Below are 13,192 nucleotides of genomic sequence, written 5' to 3'. Positions count from 1 at the left end.
TGTTCTGGGTCTTTGCTGTGCACAGGCTTTCTCTAATTCCTTTGGGGTGTGTGTGTGTGACTGACTGTGACTGTTCTGGGTCTTTGCTGTGCACAGGCTTTCTCTGATTCCTTTGGGGGGTGTGTGTGTGACTGACTGTGACTGTTCTGGGTCTTTGCTGTGCACAGGCTTTCTCTAGTTCCTTTAGGGGGTGTGTGAGTGACTCTGACTGTTCTTGGTCTTGCTGTGCACAGGCTTTCTCTAGTTCCTTTGGGGGGGTAGTGTGTGTGAGTGACTGAGTGTTCTGGGTCTTGCTGTGCACAGGCTTTCTCTAGTTCCTTTGAGGGGTGTGTGTGAATGACTGTGAGTGTTCTGGGTCTTGCTGTGCACAGGCTTTTTCTAGTTCCCTTTGGGGGGTGTGTGTGAGTGACTGTGAGTGTTCTGGGTCTTGCTGTGCACAGGCTTTCTCTAGTTCCTTTAGGGGGTGTGTGTGTGTGAGTGACTGTTCTGGGTCTTTGCTGTGCACAGGCTTTCTCTAGTTCTTTTGGGGGGGTAGTGTGTGTGAGTGACTGTGAGTGTTCTGGGTCTTTGCTGTGCACAGGCTTTCTCTAGTTCTTTTGGGGGGGTAGTGTGTGTGAGTGACTGTGACTGTTCTGGGTCTTTGCTGTGCACAGGCTTTCTCTAGTTCCTTTGGGGGTGTGTGTGAGTGACTGACTGTTGTGGGTCTTGCTGTGCACAGGCTTTCTCTAGTTCCTTTGGGGGGGTAGTGTGTGTGAGTGACTGTGACTGTTGTGGGTCTTTGCTGTGCACAGGCTTTCTCTAGTTCCTTTAGGGGGTGTGTGAGTGACTCTGACTGTTCTTGGTCTTGCTGTGCACAGGCTTTCTCTAGTTCCTTTGGGGGGTGTGTGTGAGTGACTCTGAGTGTTCTGGGTCTTGCTGTGCACAGGCTTTCTCTAGTTCCTTTGGGGGGTGTGTGTGAGTGACTGTGAGTGTTCTGGGTCTTGCTGTGCACAGGCTTTCTCTAGTTCCTTTGGGGGGTGTGTGTGAGTGACTGTGACTGTTCTGGGTCTTGCTGTGCACAGGCTTTCTCTAGTTGCAGTGAGTGGGGATTACTCTAATTGCAGCACATGGCCTCCCATCCCTGTAGCCTCTCTTGTTGGGGCACATGGGTTCTAGGGCTCAGGCTCAGTAGTTGCAGCACACAGGCTTGGTTGCTCTGTGGCACGTGAGATCTTCCTGGACCAGCGATTGAACCCATGTCCGCTGCGTTGGTAGATGGGTTGTTCACCATTGGACCGCCAGGGAAGTCCCACAGTTAGGTTGTTTGAGAGTTTTCTTGTGTCCTGGGGTAGGATTGTATTGCTGTCAACTTCCCTCTTGGAACCTCTTTAGCTGCATCCCACAGGTTTTGGATTGTCATGTTTCACTGTCATTTGTCTCTAGGTGTTCTTTGTTTCCTGTTTGATTTCTTCAGTGATCCATCGGCTATTTCATAACGTTGTTTAACCTCCATATGTTTGTGGGGTTTTTCAGGGTTTTTTTTCTTGTATTTGATTTTTAATCTTACAGCATTGTGGTTGGAAACGATGCTTGATGTGATTTCAGTTTTCTTGAATTTACTGAGGCTTGATTTGTGGCCAAAGATACTGTCTATCCTGCAGAATGTTCTATGTGTGCTTGAAAAAAAAGTCCGTGCACTTTTCGAATGGAATGCCCTATAAGTATTAGTTAAGTCGATCTAGTCTAATGTATCTTTAGGGCTGGTGTTTGCTTTTTTTTTTTGGTGTTTCTTTATTGATTTTCTGTTTGGATGATCTGTCCGTTGAGTTCCCTGCTGTTATCGTGTCACTGTTGATTTCCCCCTTCTTCACCATCTGAGCCCCCAGGGAAGCCCCTATGACCGTTAGCGTTTATGTTTATATTGAGGTGCTCCTGTGCCGGGCACATGCATGTACTTGAAAGTGTGATATCTTCTTGAATTGATCCCTTGATCATTATGTAGTGTCTGTCCTTGTCTTTTTAATGTTTATGTATTTACTTGGCTGCGCCATCCCTTAGTTACAGCACATGGAACCTTTGATCTTTGTTGTTGTCTGTGTGATCTTTAGTTGCAGCATACGAACTCTGTCTGTTGGCTCTAACTCCCTGACCAGGGATCGAACCCCAGCCCCCTGTGTTGAGAGCGCAGAGTGTTAGCCACTTGACCACCAGGGGAATCCCATTTCCTTATCTCTTGTAACAGTCATTATTTTAAGGTCTGTTTTGTCTGATATATATACTGCTATTTCAGCTTTCTTTTGATTTCCATTTGCATGAAATATCTTTTTTTATCCCCTCACTTTCAGTTTATATTTGTCCCTAAGTCCGAAGTGGGTCTCTTGTAGACAGCGTATATATGGGTCTTGTTTTGTATCCATTCAGCCAGTCTGTGCCTTTTGTTTGGAGCATTTATTTAATCTACATTTTCCGTCTAAGGTCATTATTGATAATACTTGTTCCTGTTGCCATTTTCATAATCGATGAGGATTTGTTTTTGTTGGTCTTCCTTCGTTCTCTTGTGCTTCGATGACTGTCTTCAGTGTTGTGTTTGAGTTGCCTTTTGCTTTGTTGTTCGTGTGTCTGTTACAGGCTTTGGTTTGCAGTTCCCGTGAGGTTTGGGTTCTTCCGTGTCTCTACTTTGGCTGTGGCCGCCTGGCTGTGGCGCGTGAGGACTTTTCGCTGTGGCGCTCAGGCTCAGTCGCCGTGTGGAATGTGGGATTCTAGTTCCCCGAGGAGGGGTCAAACCCGAGGCCCCTGCACTGCAAGGCCGATTCTTAACCAATGGACCACCAGGAAGTCCCTCTTGAGATTTTGCTCTAGCGGTCTTTACGCAAGGTTGTGTTAAGGTGCTGGTCTCTTGATTTCAAGTGTGATTCTGATTTCCTGTATTTGTACTCCCCTCGTGGTTGCTGATTTCGATATGATAGTTGTGTGTGGGTGGTTTCCTACTATTACTTTCTGTTTGCCTTTATTGTTGAGCTTTCCCAATTGTGCTTTTCTTGTTTCTAGCTTTGGCCTCTCCACCCCCACCTCCGATGGCATGTGTGCGCGCACACGCGCGTGTGCATGCTAAGTTGCTTTGGTTGTGTCCAGTTCTTTGCAACCCTATGGACTGTAGCCTGCCAGGCTCCTCTGTCCATGGGATTCTCCAGGCAAGAATACTGGAGTGGGTTGCCACGCCCTCCTCCAGGGGATCTTCCCGACCCCGGGATGGAGCTCTGCATTGGCAGGTGTGTTCCTTACCATTTACCATCTGCCCCGCCCCCCAGCCCTGCCCCCAGAAGCTCCTTTAGCATTTGTTGTAAGGCTAGTTTGGTGGTGTTGTATTCCCTTACCTTTTGCTCATCTGTAAAGCTTTTGATTTCTCTGAATCTGAATGAAAGCCTTGCCGGGTAGAGTATTCTTGGGTGTAGGTTTATCCCTTTCGTCACTTTAAATATATTCTGCCACCCTCTTCTGGCTTGCAGTTTCTGCTGAAAAATCATCTGATAACTTTATGGGGATTTCCTTGTGTGTTGTTTTACTTTTCCCTTTTGATTTTCATATTTTTTTCTTTGTATTTGACTTTTGTCAATTTGACTAATCTGTGTTTTAGCATGTTCCTCCTTGGGTTTATCCTGTATGGAACTCTGCACTTCCTGGACTTGAGTGACTGTTTCCTTTCCCATTTTAGGGACGTTTTTGGCTATAATCTCTTCACATATTTTCTCAGGCCCTTTCCCTGTCTCTCTTCTGCTGGGACCCTATGATGTGGATGTTGGTGTGTTTAGTGTTGTCCCAGAGGTCTCTGAGGCATTTCTCATTTCTCTTCATTCTTTTTACTTTACTCTGTCCTGAGGCAGCGATTTCCAGTGTCTTTGTTCTGTGCTGTGGCAGTGATCTCCACTTCTCTGTCTTCCAGCTCACTCACGCATTCTTCTGCCTCAGTTATTCTGCGCTTGCTTTTTTTCTAGTGTATTTTTGGTTTCACTTATTGTATTGTTCATCTCTCTGTTCTTTTAACCTCTTCCCTTTGTTAAACATTTCTTGTACCCTCCTGGTCTGTACCTCCATTCTTTTTCTGAGATTTTGAATCGTTTTTACTGTTACTACTCTGAATTCTTTCTCACGTAGATCGCCTGTCTCTGGAGGAGCTTGAATTTAAATGTGAGGGTCCTCAGACCCACCTGTCCCACTCCCTACCCCTCTCAAGGTCACTGGGTTCCCCTGAAGGAAACCGTTGTCTAGTTAGTCCACGGCCTTGGGCACTCACTGCCTCTGGGGCTTGTGGCACTGTCTACAGGACTGCGACGTCTTCGTGACTTGGGCAGGACTGCACTGGATGTCTGTGGTCTGAGGCCCTGGCAGTGTGGCTGTCCCAGCCTTCCAGCACTCCAGCTCCCTCTCAGGGTGCTTGCTAGGAGCAGCCTTGGCTGGTTAGGAGGCTTGTGAGACCCATGCCTTGGTTCCTCGAGACCAGGGGAACAGCAGCAGAGTCTGGATGTGGGGGGTGGGGGCATCCCAGCCCAGCACGCCGCTGACCTGGCCTCTCCCCACACAGCCCCGAGCACGCGGAGCCAGAGGTCCAGGTGGTGCCTGGGTCCGGCCAGATCATCTTCCTGCCCTTCACCTGCATTGGCTACACCGCCACCAACCAGGACTTCATCCAGCGCCTGAGCACGCTCATCCGGCAGGCTATTGAGCGGCAGCTCCCTGCTTGGATCGAAGCCGCCAACCAGCGAGAGGAGGGCCAGGGGGGGCAGGGCGAGGAAGAGGAGGAGGAGGAGGACGTTGCTGAGAACCGCTACTTCGAAATGGGGCCCCCAGATGCAGAGGAACAGGAGGAGGGTGGGCCCGGCGAGGAGGAGGAGGAGGAGGAGGCGGAGGCGGAGGCGGAGGAGGAGCGCCTGGCTCTGGAGTGGGCGCTGGGCGCAGACGAGGACTTCCTGCTGGAGCACATCCGCATCCTCAAGGTGCTCTGGTGCTTCCTGATCCACGTGCAGGGCAGCATCCGCCAGTTCGCCGCCTGCCTCGTGCTCACCGACTTCGGCATCGCCGTCTTCGAGATCCCGCACCAGGAGTCACGCGGCAGCAGCCAGCACATCCTCTCCTCGCTGCGCTTCGTGTTCTGCTTCCCGCATGGCGACCTCACCGAGTTCGGCTTCCTCATGCCGGAGCTGTGCCTGGTGCTGAAGGTGCAGCGCAGCGAGAACACGCTCTTCATCATCTCGGACGCCGCCCACCTGCACGAGTTCCACGCCGAGCTGCGCGCCTGCTTCGCTCCACAGCACATGGCCATGCTGTGTAGCCCTGTGCTCTACGGCAGCCACACCAGCCTGCAGGAGTTCCTGCGCCAGCTGCTCACCTTCTACAAGGTGGCGGGCGGCTGCCAGGAGCGCAGCCAGGGCTGCTTCCCCGTCTACCTGGTCTACAGCGACAAGCGCATGGTGCAGACGGCCGCCGGGGACTACTCGGGCAACATCGAGTGGGCCAGCTGCACCCTCTGCTCGGCCGTACGGCGCTCCTGCTGCGCGCCCTCCGAGGCCGTCAAGTCTGCCGCCATCCCCTACTGGCTGCTGCTCACGCCCCAGCACCTCAACGTCATCAAGGCCGACTTCAACCCCATGCCCAACCGGGGCACCCACAACTGCCGCAACCGCAACAGCTTCAAGCTCAGCCGCGTGCCGCTCTCCACTGTGCTGCTGGACCCCACGCGCAGCTGCACCCAGCCGCGGGGCGCCTTCGCGGACGGCCACGTGCTCGAGCTGCTCGTGGGCTACCGCTTCGTCACCGCCATCTTCGTGCTGCCCCACGAGAAGTTCCACTTCCTGCGCATCTACAACCAGTTGCGGGCCTCGCTGCAGGATCTGAAGACTGTGGTCATCGCCAAGACCCCTGCAACGGGGGCCGGGCCTCAGAGCCCCGTCGTGGATGGCCAGCCTGCCGAGGGCAGGGCCAGGTGAGACTGAGTGCGGGCTGCTGGGGGCCAGGGACCAGGGGGCTGGCTGAGACCACCCCGCTCACCACACCCAAGCCTCTCACCCCCGTCAGCACTGCCCTTGGCTCCCTCGGCTTTGGTGCTGGGCTGCTTCTTATGTCCCAGGCTTCAGAAGAGGCCCTTCTCTGTGGAAGGACACTGGGCCTCGGCCCAGTTCTCTGCCATTTAGAGCCCTGCATCGCTGGGCATCCAGGCTTCTGCTCCCACCTTGCCTGGCCCTCCCCGCTGGGCCCAAGCACGGCCTCTAGACATCACCCATGTACCCTTGCCCCTGGGCTCCCAGTCCCATGGTTGGCTTTCCGAGCTGGGCTGGGGGAGCTGCTGCTGGCACGGCCTGCCTCTGACCCCCAGCTTCAAGCCTTACCCTTTGGTGAGCCATACACTCCTTCCTTCTTAGGAGGACCTGGGTTGCTCAGGGGCCCACTCTGTGTAAGTTTGTGAATCCCAGACTTGTTGGCTGAGAGCAGCAAGGTCTGAGTGTGTAAGCGGGGTGGTCTGTCCATGCAGAGCTCCTGCTCTTCCGGGGGAGACTGAGGCGCAGAGAGGAGGAACCCGCAGCCCTGTGCTTGTCTTCCTCACTTTTCCCTCCTTCCCCTGCTCCTGCTGCTGGGCCTGGCTCCCCTCGGAGCTGCCTGGGCTTGGGGTAGAGTGGCCTGTGAGGGGAACTGTGGTCACACTCGTGGTTCATGCCTGCCTTGGGCTCACGAGGGTCCCTGTGCCCTTCAGGGTGCCCCTTTCTCCTGTGGCTCCCCCAGCTTCATGTATGATGGGGCTTCCCCAGCCGGACAAGAAAGCCCTTCATTTGTTCCTGGTGGACAGTGGAGACCCTATCCTCACCCCAGCATTTCAGAGGCCCTGCCTTTTCCCTCCAGCCCAGCCCCTCAATGGATGCTCCCAAAGGACATTCATCCTCTTCCTGGCTGAATCAGGGGCCCCTCATGCCCAGCTCAAGTCCTGTGCTGTCTGTAGAGACCCCTCATTCCTATAGGTGCTGGGGAGCCGCTTGTGCCAGAGGCGGCCTCGCGAGGCTGTCTCTCTGTCTCCCTGCCCCCGTGATGGGGCTTCAGATGGTGACACCTTGTCTCTGTTTCCCTGCCACCCCCAAACCTGGCTGGACCTTGCCCACAGAGGGGACTGCATACAGAAAGCAGGCACCCTGCTTCGCCCCACCAGACGCGTGTCTGCCCCAGGCCAACAGGAGGAGAGCCTGGGAAGCTTGGGGGGATTTGGCCCTGTGCACGATCAGGGCCCCAGGGACCTCTCTCAACAGACAGCTGTTCGATTGAGAGGACGGTATCCGGGACTCCCCACTGACACGAGCCTGGGCTTGTGGGTGTGTAGGCTGGTTGTGGGGGGCTCCCAACATGGACGAGGATTCTTTCTGAGCATTGTTGGACCTGGTGCTTAGAACAGTCGAGGGAAAATCCAGTGTGGCCACATGCAGTGGTGGCCAAGGGGGGTGAGATCCGGGGACACCTGAGGAGGCCTCAAAGGCAGACTGAGGAAAGGTTGAGTTTTTGTTTCTCAACTCCACGTGCCCCAGGGTCCCAGCCCTGGGCACCCTGGTCCACACTCTGGACTCTAGAGTGGCATCGGTGATACTTTTACCACCTCTTCAGAATGATTTTTCAGCCCATGGGTCACGTCTGTCTGTCTCAGCCTTGATCCGTCTTCCCCTCTCCCTCCCGTCTTCCCATCTCCCTCGCAAGAGAAGGGGCCTGGGCACCTTTCCCTTTGCTCTCACCATGAGGAACCGAGATGAAGTCCCCAGACGACTCCAGAGGTGGTGTGTGGTGTGTGCAGTCCCCACATGCTGAGGTTTCACGTGGGCTAGGAGTCTGCATTTGGGGCCCGCGTGTTAATACGGTGTTTCTCGGGGGAATCGGGTTATGTAGCCGTGACCAGAATCTCCAAGAAGCTCCAGCAGAGACTGCAGCCGCAGCCCTGGTGGAGGTCCCAGCTCTCACTCCAGGAGAGGCCTCAGCCCCAAGCCCAGCAAAGACCCCGGCTCCAGCGGAGGCCTCAGTGCCAGCTCTGGTTCCAGTGGAGGTCCCTGCGGAGGCCGAGGCCTCCGCAGAGATCCCAGCAGAGGCCGAGGCCTCAGTGGAGGCCCTGGCCCAAGTGGAGGCCCTGGCCCCAGCAGAGGCCCCTGCACAGTACCCAAGTGAGTCCCTGATCCGGTCCACGTCGGAGGACAATCAGATCCCGTCACACCTCCCCGCCTGCCCGTCTCTCCGGCACATCGCCAGCCTGCGTGGACGGGCCGTGGTCGAGTTCTTCCACAGCAGCATTGCTGAGGTAGGGCTGGCACACCCGTGGAGGAAGGTGGCTCTGCCTTGGGCTCAGCCTCAGGTTCTCAGCCTTCTCAATGCTGGCTTTTCCGCAAGCTTCAACTCTTCACGGTTTTGAGGACCTGAGTGGGGAGGACCTGGCCAATTGTTCCCTCCATCACTGCCTCCCGCTGTGGCCATTCCCAGCCTTGGTCCCTGGGCAGACCCCCCCCCCGCAGACTGTCTCCCGCTCCTCGACGTGGTAGAGCCCCATGCCACCCCCGGGGCGGCAGGTCACCGGCCGGTGGGGCTGGCGTGAGCCCCCTTCCCAGAAGCCTGGGGGAGGAGCTGCACACCCTGGTCATGGGCTGTCCTGCAGCCCCAACGGGCCCCTCTGTGTGCAGGTGGAAAACGAGGAGCTGCGGCACCTGCTGTGGTCATCGGTGGTGTTCTACCAGACGCCGGGGCTGGAGGTGACAGCCTGCGTGCTGCTCTCTACCAAGGCCGTGTACCTCGTGCTGCACGACGGCCTCCGCCGCTACCTCTCAGAGCCGCTGCAGGGTGGGCGCTGGGGCTCGCGGGGACGGGAGGGCTTCTGTCTCTGGACCCCCGTGCGACCTGAGGAAGTAGCTGTTTGGCTGCACAGGGCTGAGACTGTCTTCTCGGAGCAGGGGGGGGTGATGTCAGCACTATCCTCCTGGAGCTGGCACAGGGGATGTGAGGCCAGGCATGAATGCACCCAGCCAGGCCTGTGAGGGCCTGGGCAGCCTCTGCCCCTTGGGGCCTCGGTGGGTTCCTCAGCCAGTGGGCTGTCCTAGGACTCCTGGTGTGTCCAGCACACCAGGCACGGCTCAGACTGTAGGACACATTTCCCATGAGGTCTTGTGTGTCCAGAGATGGTGGTGGCTCCGCGGCGGGCCAGGCCATCACGGGGACCCTTTCCTGCTCCAGGCAGCTGTGTCCCTGGGAGCCTTGTGCTCCCCCAGCGCGGCCACCACCACATTTGGTCCCTTTCTCCCTCTCACAGATTTCTGGCATCAGAAAAACACCGACTACAACAACAGCCCCTTCCACATCTCTCAGTGCTTTGTTTTGAAACTTAGCGACCTGCAGGTAGTCAACGTTGGGCTTTTCGACCAGTATTTCCGGCTAACGGGTGAGTGCCCACTCTGCTTTGTCCTATTTTGGGTGAAGGCCAGTGTCCCCAGCGGGCTTCCACCTTCATACGCGGATGCATTATTGCAGGCAGAGTTATCTGTCTGCTCACAGGCCCGTTCACCGGAGCGGGAGGAAGCCACTTCAGGAACTGCTGAGAGAGCAGGACTCACCCCCAGAACTTTGAGCGGGAGGCCAGGGACCGAGGCGGCAAAGTGCTGGGCGGGCGGGCAGAGTGGGCCCTGGGCTCCCGGGCAGGATGTGTCTGACTCATACTTCCTGAAGAGAGAAAGCTAAGCTCTTTCCCTAATGCCTCTGTATCCCCTTCCAGAAAAATGTCACAGCCCTTCCGGCCTGAGAAGCGGCCGTCTCCCCGGGCCCCGTGATGCGCCCCCTGTGTGTGTTCCTGGCCCCGGCTCTGTGGTTCTCAGGTCCAGCCTGACCTGCCGGAGACTAGAGAAGGTGCAAGGCCGGGGCCGGGGCCGCGGCGGCCTGCGGTCATGCCTGTCCCCTTCTCCCGCAGGCTCCTGCCCGGCGCAGGTGGTTACCTGCTTGACACGGGACAGCTACCTGACACACTGCTTCCTCCAGCACCTCATGGCTGTGCTCTCCTTGCTGGAACGCACACCCTCACCTGAGCCTGTGGACAAAGACTTCTATTCTGAGTTTGGAAACAAGACCACAGGTACCCCCACCCAGCTCAAGTCTCCTGGCCGACCCTGAGGGCTATAGCAGGCCCCAGGACAGCGTCTCTATGCCACAGCAGCCCTCCGCTTCTAGCTCTCTTTTCCTGCTTAGTCAGCTAGAGTTTCCCATGGCTTTTTTTTTTTTGGCTCTCGTGGATCTGTGTTGCTGTGCGCAGGCTTTCCCTGGTTGTGAGCAGAGGCTTTTCTCTGTCCTGGTGTGCGGGCTGCCCATGCCGCGGCTCCTCTTGCTGCGCAGCGTGGGTGCTTGTTGCGTGGGCTTCCGTAGTGGCAGTGTGTGTGGGCTCAGTGATCGTGGCTCGTGGGCTCTAGAGCACAGGCTCTGTAGCCGTGGGCCCAGGCTCCACGGCATGTGGAATCAATCTTCCTGGACCAGAGGTCGAACCAGTGTCCCTTGCATTATTGCAAAGTGGTTCCTAAACCACTGGACCACTGAGGAAGCCCTGCATGGACTTTTCCACGGCAGAGTCTCTGTCCCGGCAAACCCACAGCCATTCAGCAGGTGCATTTCATGCCTGCCCTGCTCTGTGCTGCTGGCCTGAGGGTCTCAGGCTGAGCGGGGGGTTGGGGGGGGACTTGGATCACTCTCTGTCACTTCTGATGGTCACGTGACTCATGCTGCCATCTCTGGGGGGCTTGGGGCTGCTGGTAAGCCCAGCACCACCACAGGCCAGTTCCAGCCTGCAGCCCTGGTGGCGTCTCTCTCTTCAGGGAAGATGGAGAACTATGAGCTGATCCACTCGAGCCGCGTCAAGTTCACCTACCCCAGCGAGGAGGAGGTCGGAGACCTGACGTTCACTGTGGCCCAGAAGATGGCTGCCCCGGAGAAGGCGCCGGCCCTCAGCATCCTGCTGTGCGTGCAGGCCTTCCAGGTGGGCTCGCCGCAGCCGGGGCGCTACAGGGGCTTGCTGCGCCCCAAAACGCTCCTGCTCACCAGCGCCGAGATCTTCCTCCTGGACGAGGACTTTGTCCACTACCCGCTGCCCGAGTTCGCCAAGGAGCCGCCGCAGAGGGACCGGTACCGGCTGGACGACGGGCGCCGCGTCCGGGACCTGGACCGCGTGCTAATGGGCTACCAGACATACCCACAGGCCCTCACCCTGGTCTTCGATGACGTGCAGGGCCACGACCTCATGGGCAGCGTCACCCTGGACCACTTCGGGGCGGTGCCGGGTGGCCCGGCCAGAGGCAGCCAGGGCCGTGAGGTCCAGTGGCAGGTGTTTGTCCCCAGCGCTGAGAGCCGAGAGAGGCTCATCTCGCTGTTGGCCCGCCAGTGGGAGGCCCTGTGCGGCCGGGAGCTGCCCGTGGAGCTCACCGGCTAGGCTTGCCTGGGTGACAGCCGGCCCTTGCTGCCCGCCGTGCCTGTCCTGGTGTTCCCCCAGGGCCGGGAAGCAGGCATCTTCGCTATTTTTAAACTGTGCTCTCTCACGGTACCTTCTTTTGACCGTCCTCCCAGAGAGTGTGGATACCTGCGTTCAGCCGGTTCTTCCCAGCCTCGGGAGTGGAGGCGCCGGCTCCGCAGGCTGCCGGCCCCCCGCAGACCTGTCGCCCGCCCCTCGTGCCGTGTGGCCCGGCCCACCAGTGTCGTGTCTTCTGTCGTGAGACTGCTGTTAATCTGTGGCGCCGTGGGTCTGCTTTGTTCTTCTGTGCATCCTCGCCTGAGATGTCAAGTGCAGTCTCGTTGCCGTTGCTGTCGTTGTGGACATCTGCTGCTAATTCCGAAGCCGGCAGTGAAATGCACATTGCAAGCTCCCACCCCACGCGGTTTTCCAGAGGGGAGGCCCCTCCTGGTCCAGACTCGTGGGAGAGCCCCTGGCAGGAGGCTGCCGGGCCTTGGGCTGGGGGCTGGGGGCAGGGGACCTGGAGCTGCCAGCACTGAGTGTGAGTCCTGTCGCCTGTTTTCTCTATTCCAGTAAAGCCAAGTTTGACACAGTCTGGGTCTTTTATTTCAAGGGCCACTGGGGTCCCAGCAGGGCGTTGGTGCAGGGCATGGTTGGCCTGAGGGAGAGGAGGTGCTTTAGGGACATAAGAAGGTGAGCTACTGGGGGAACGGAGCAGGGAGGAGGCTGCAAAGGACCAAAGGGAGCGGCTCTCCCGGGCCGGGTACTGGATGGGTTTCCGAGGAGCCTGGGATGGGAGGCAGAAGGGGCTCTTTGGACAGGGCCCTGCTAGGCTGTGGCTAAACCAGGAGCCTCAGGGCAAAACTCCTTAGGAGTCTCTGGTACCCTGGCTGCTGCCCTGCCCCCTCAGGTCTGGAATGTCACCCCCAGCCTGCTGTGAGGGTCAGGCCTGGAGTCCGGGACAGCTCTTTGTGGGGTCTAGGGGTCTCACCAAGATGGCCTGCAGAGGAGGTAGCCTCAGGGTTGGATAGCGGGGAGGAGGGCCCCGTGCTGTCCGTGTGGGCTCCTCTCCTGAGAGAGGGTTTGCTTCAGGGAGCCCTGCCGAGGTAGGATGTGAGGTTTCTTTGGGAGCCAGCCCCTGCGCCCCATCCTTCCACAACCTGTTCCTGCCCTGCAGCAGGGCCCCCAAGGCCTGCTCGCCTCTCCCTCATCCTGGCCCCATCAGGAGCCTTGGGTCCTAAGGTGGTAGGACCGTTCGGGACGAGCAGCGCTGGGCGGTGGAGGAGCGTTCAGCCTGGCTCCCAGGCCTGCCTCTCCTCGGCTTTTCCTGGGGCAGCAGAGTGGGGAATCCTCGCCTGGAGGGCCCATGACTCAGGGAGGCTCTGGCGGATGGGGGCAGCCACCAAGGCGAGGGTCTCCCCCTTCACCTCCCCTCAGCCAGATGTCGAAGATGAGCCCCGTAGCCTCTCAGCTGGTACAGGAGGGGTCAGTGCCAAGGCTCCTCCGTTGGTCTTCGTTGGTTACATCGTCCATAAATGGAGAGTTATAGTCCAGAGGCAGGGCCCGCCACGCGTACACCTGGACTGCTGTTCCCAGACCCCGCAGCCCAGCAGGTAAGTGCAGACCCCAGCCTGGGTCCATGAGGACGGGACCTGGCCGGGGTCATCTGCAGTGTAGTCGGGGGCAGGGTACCCCACAAGCCGCAGAGCTGGGATTGGATCCTTCCAC

At 57.8% G+C, this 13,192-nt stretch overlaps 1 protein-coding gene across 1 annotated transcript in view; it reads left to right on the top strand.

The window, feature by feature from the left end:
* The window catches only part of NISCH (nischarin), a 54,668-nt gene extending 42,685 nt beyond the window's left edge, over positions 1 to 11,983 (top strand). Inside the window, exons 16-21 of the mRNA XM_068982989.1 lie at positions 4,559 to 5,956; positions 7,891 to 8,293; positions 8,670 to 8,826; positions 9,293 to 9,421; positions 9,944 to 10,105; positions 10,836 to 11,983. Coding sequence (XP_068839090.1) covers positions 4,559 to 5,956; positions 7,891 to 8,293; positions 8,670 to 8,826; positions 9,293 to 9,421; positions 9,944 to 10,105; positions 10,836 to 11,446 — 2,860 coding nt within the window. The 3' untranslated portion in view covers positions 11,447 to 11,983. The remainder of the gene's footprint in view (positions 1 to 4,558; positions 5,957 to 7,890; positions 8,294 to 8,669; positions 8,827 to 9,292; positions 9,422 to 9,943; positions 10,106 to 10,835) is intronic.
* The last annotated feature ends 1,209 nt before the right edge of the window (positions 11,984 to 13,192 follow it).

The sequence above is a fragment of the Capricornis sumatraensis genome, chromosome 10 (genome assembly GCF_032405125.1).
Source record: "Capricornis sumatraensis isolate serow.1 chromosome 10, serow.2, whole genome shotgun sequence".
In the NCBI taxonomy this organism is placed as follows: Eukaryota; Metazoa; Chordata; class Mammalia; order Artiodactyla; family Bovidae; genus Capricornis; species Capricornis sumatraensis.
Note: the sequence above shows the minus strand (reverse complement) of the source record. Positions and strands in the feature narration are given on the sequence as shown.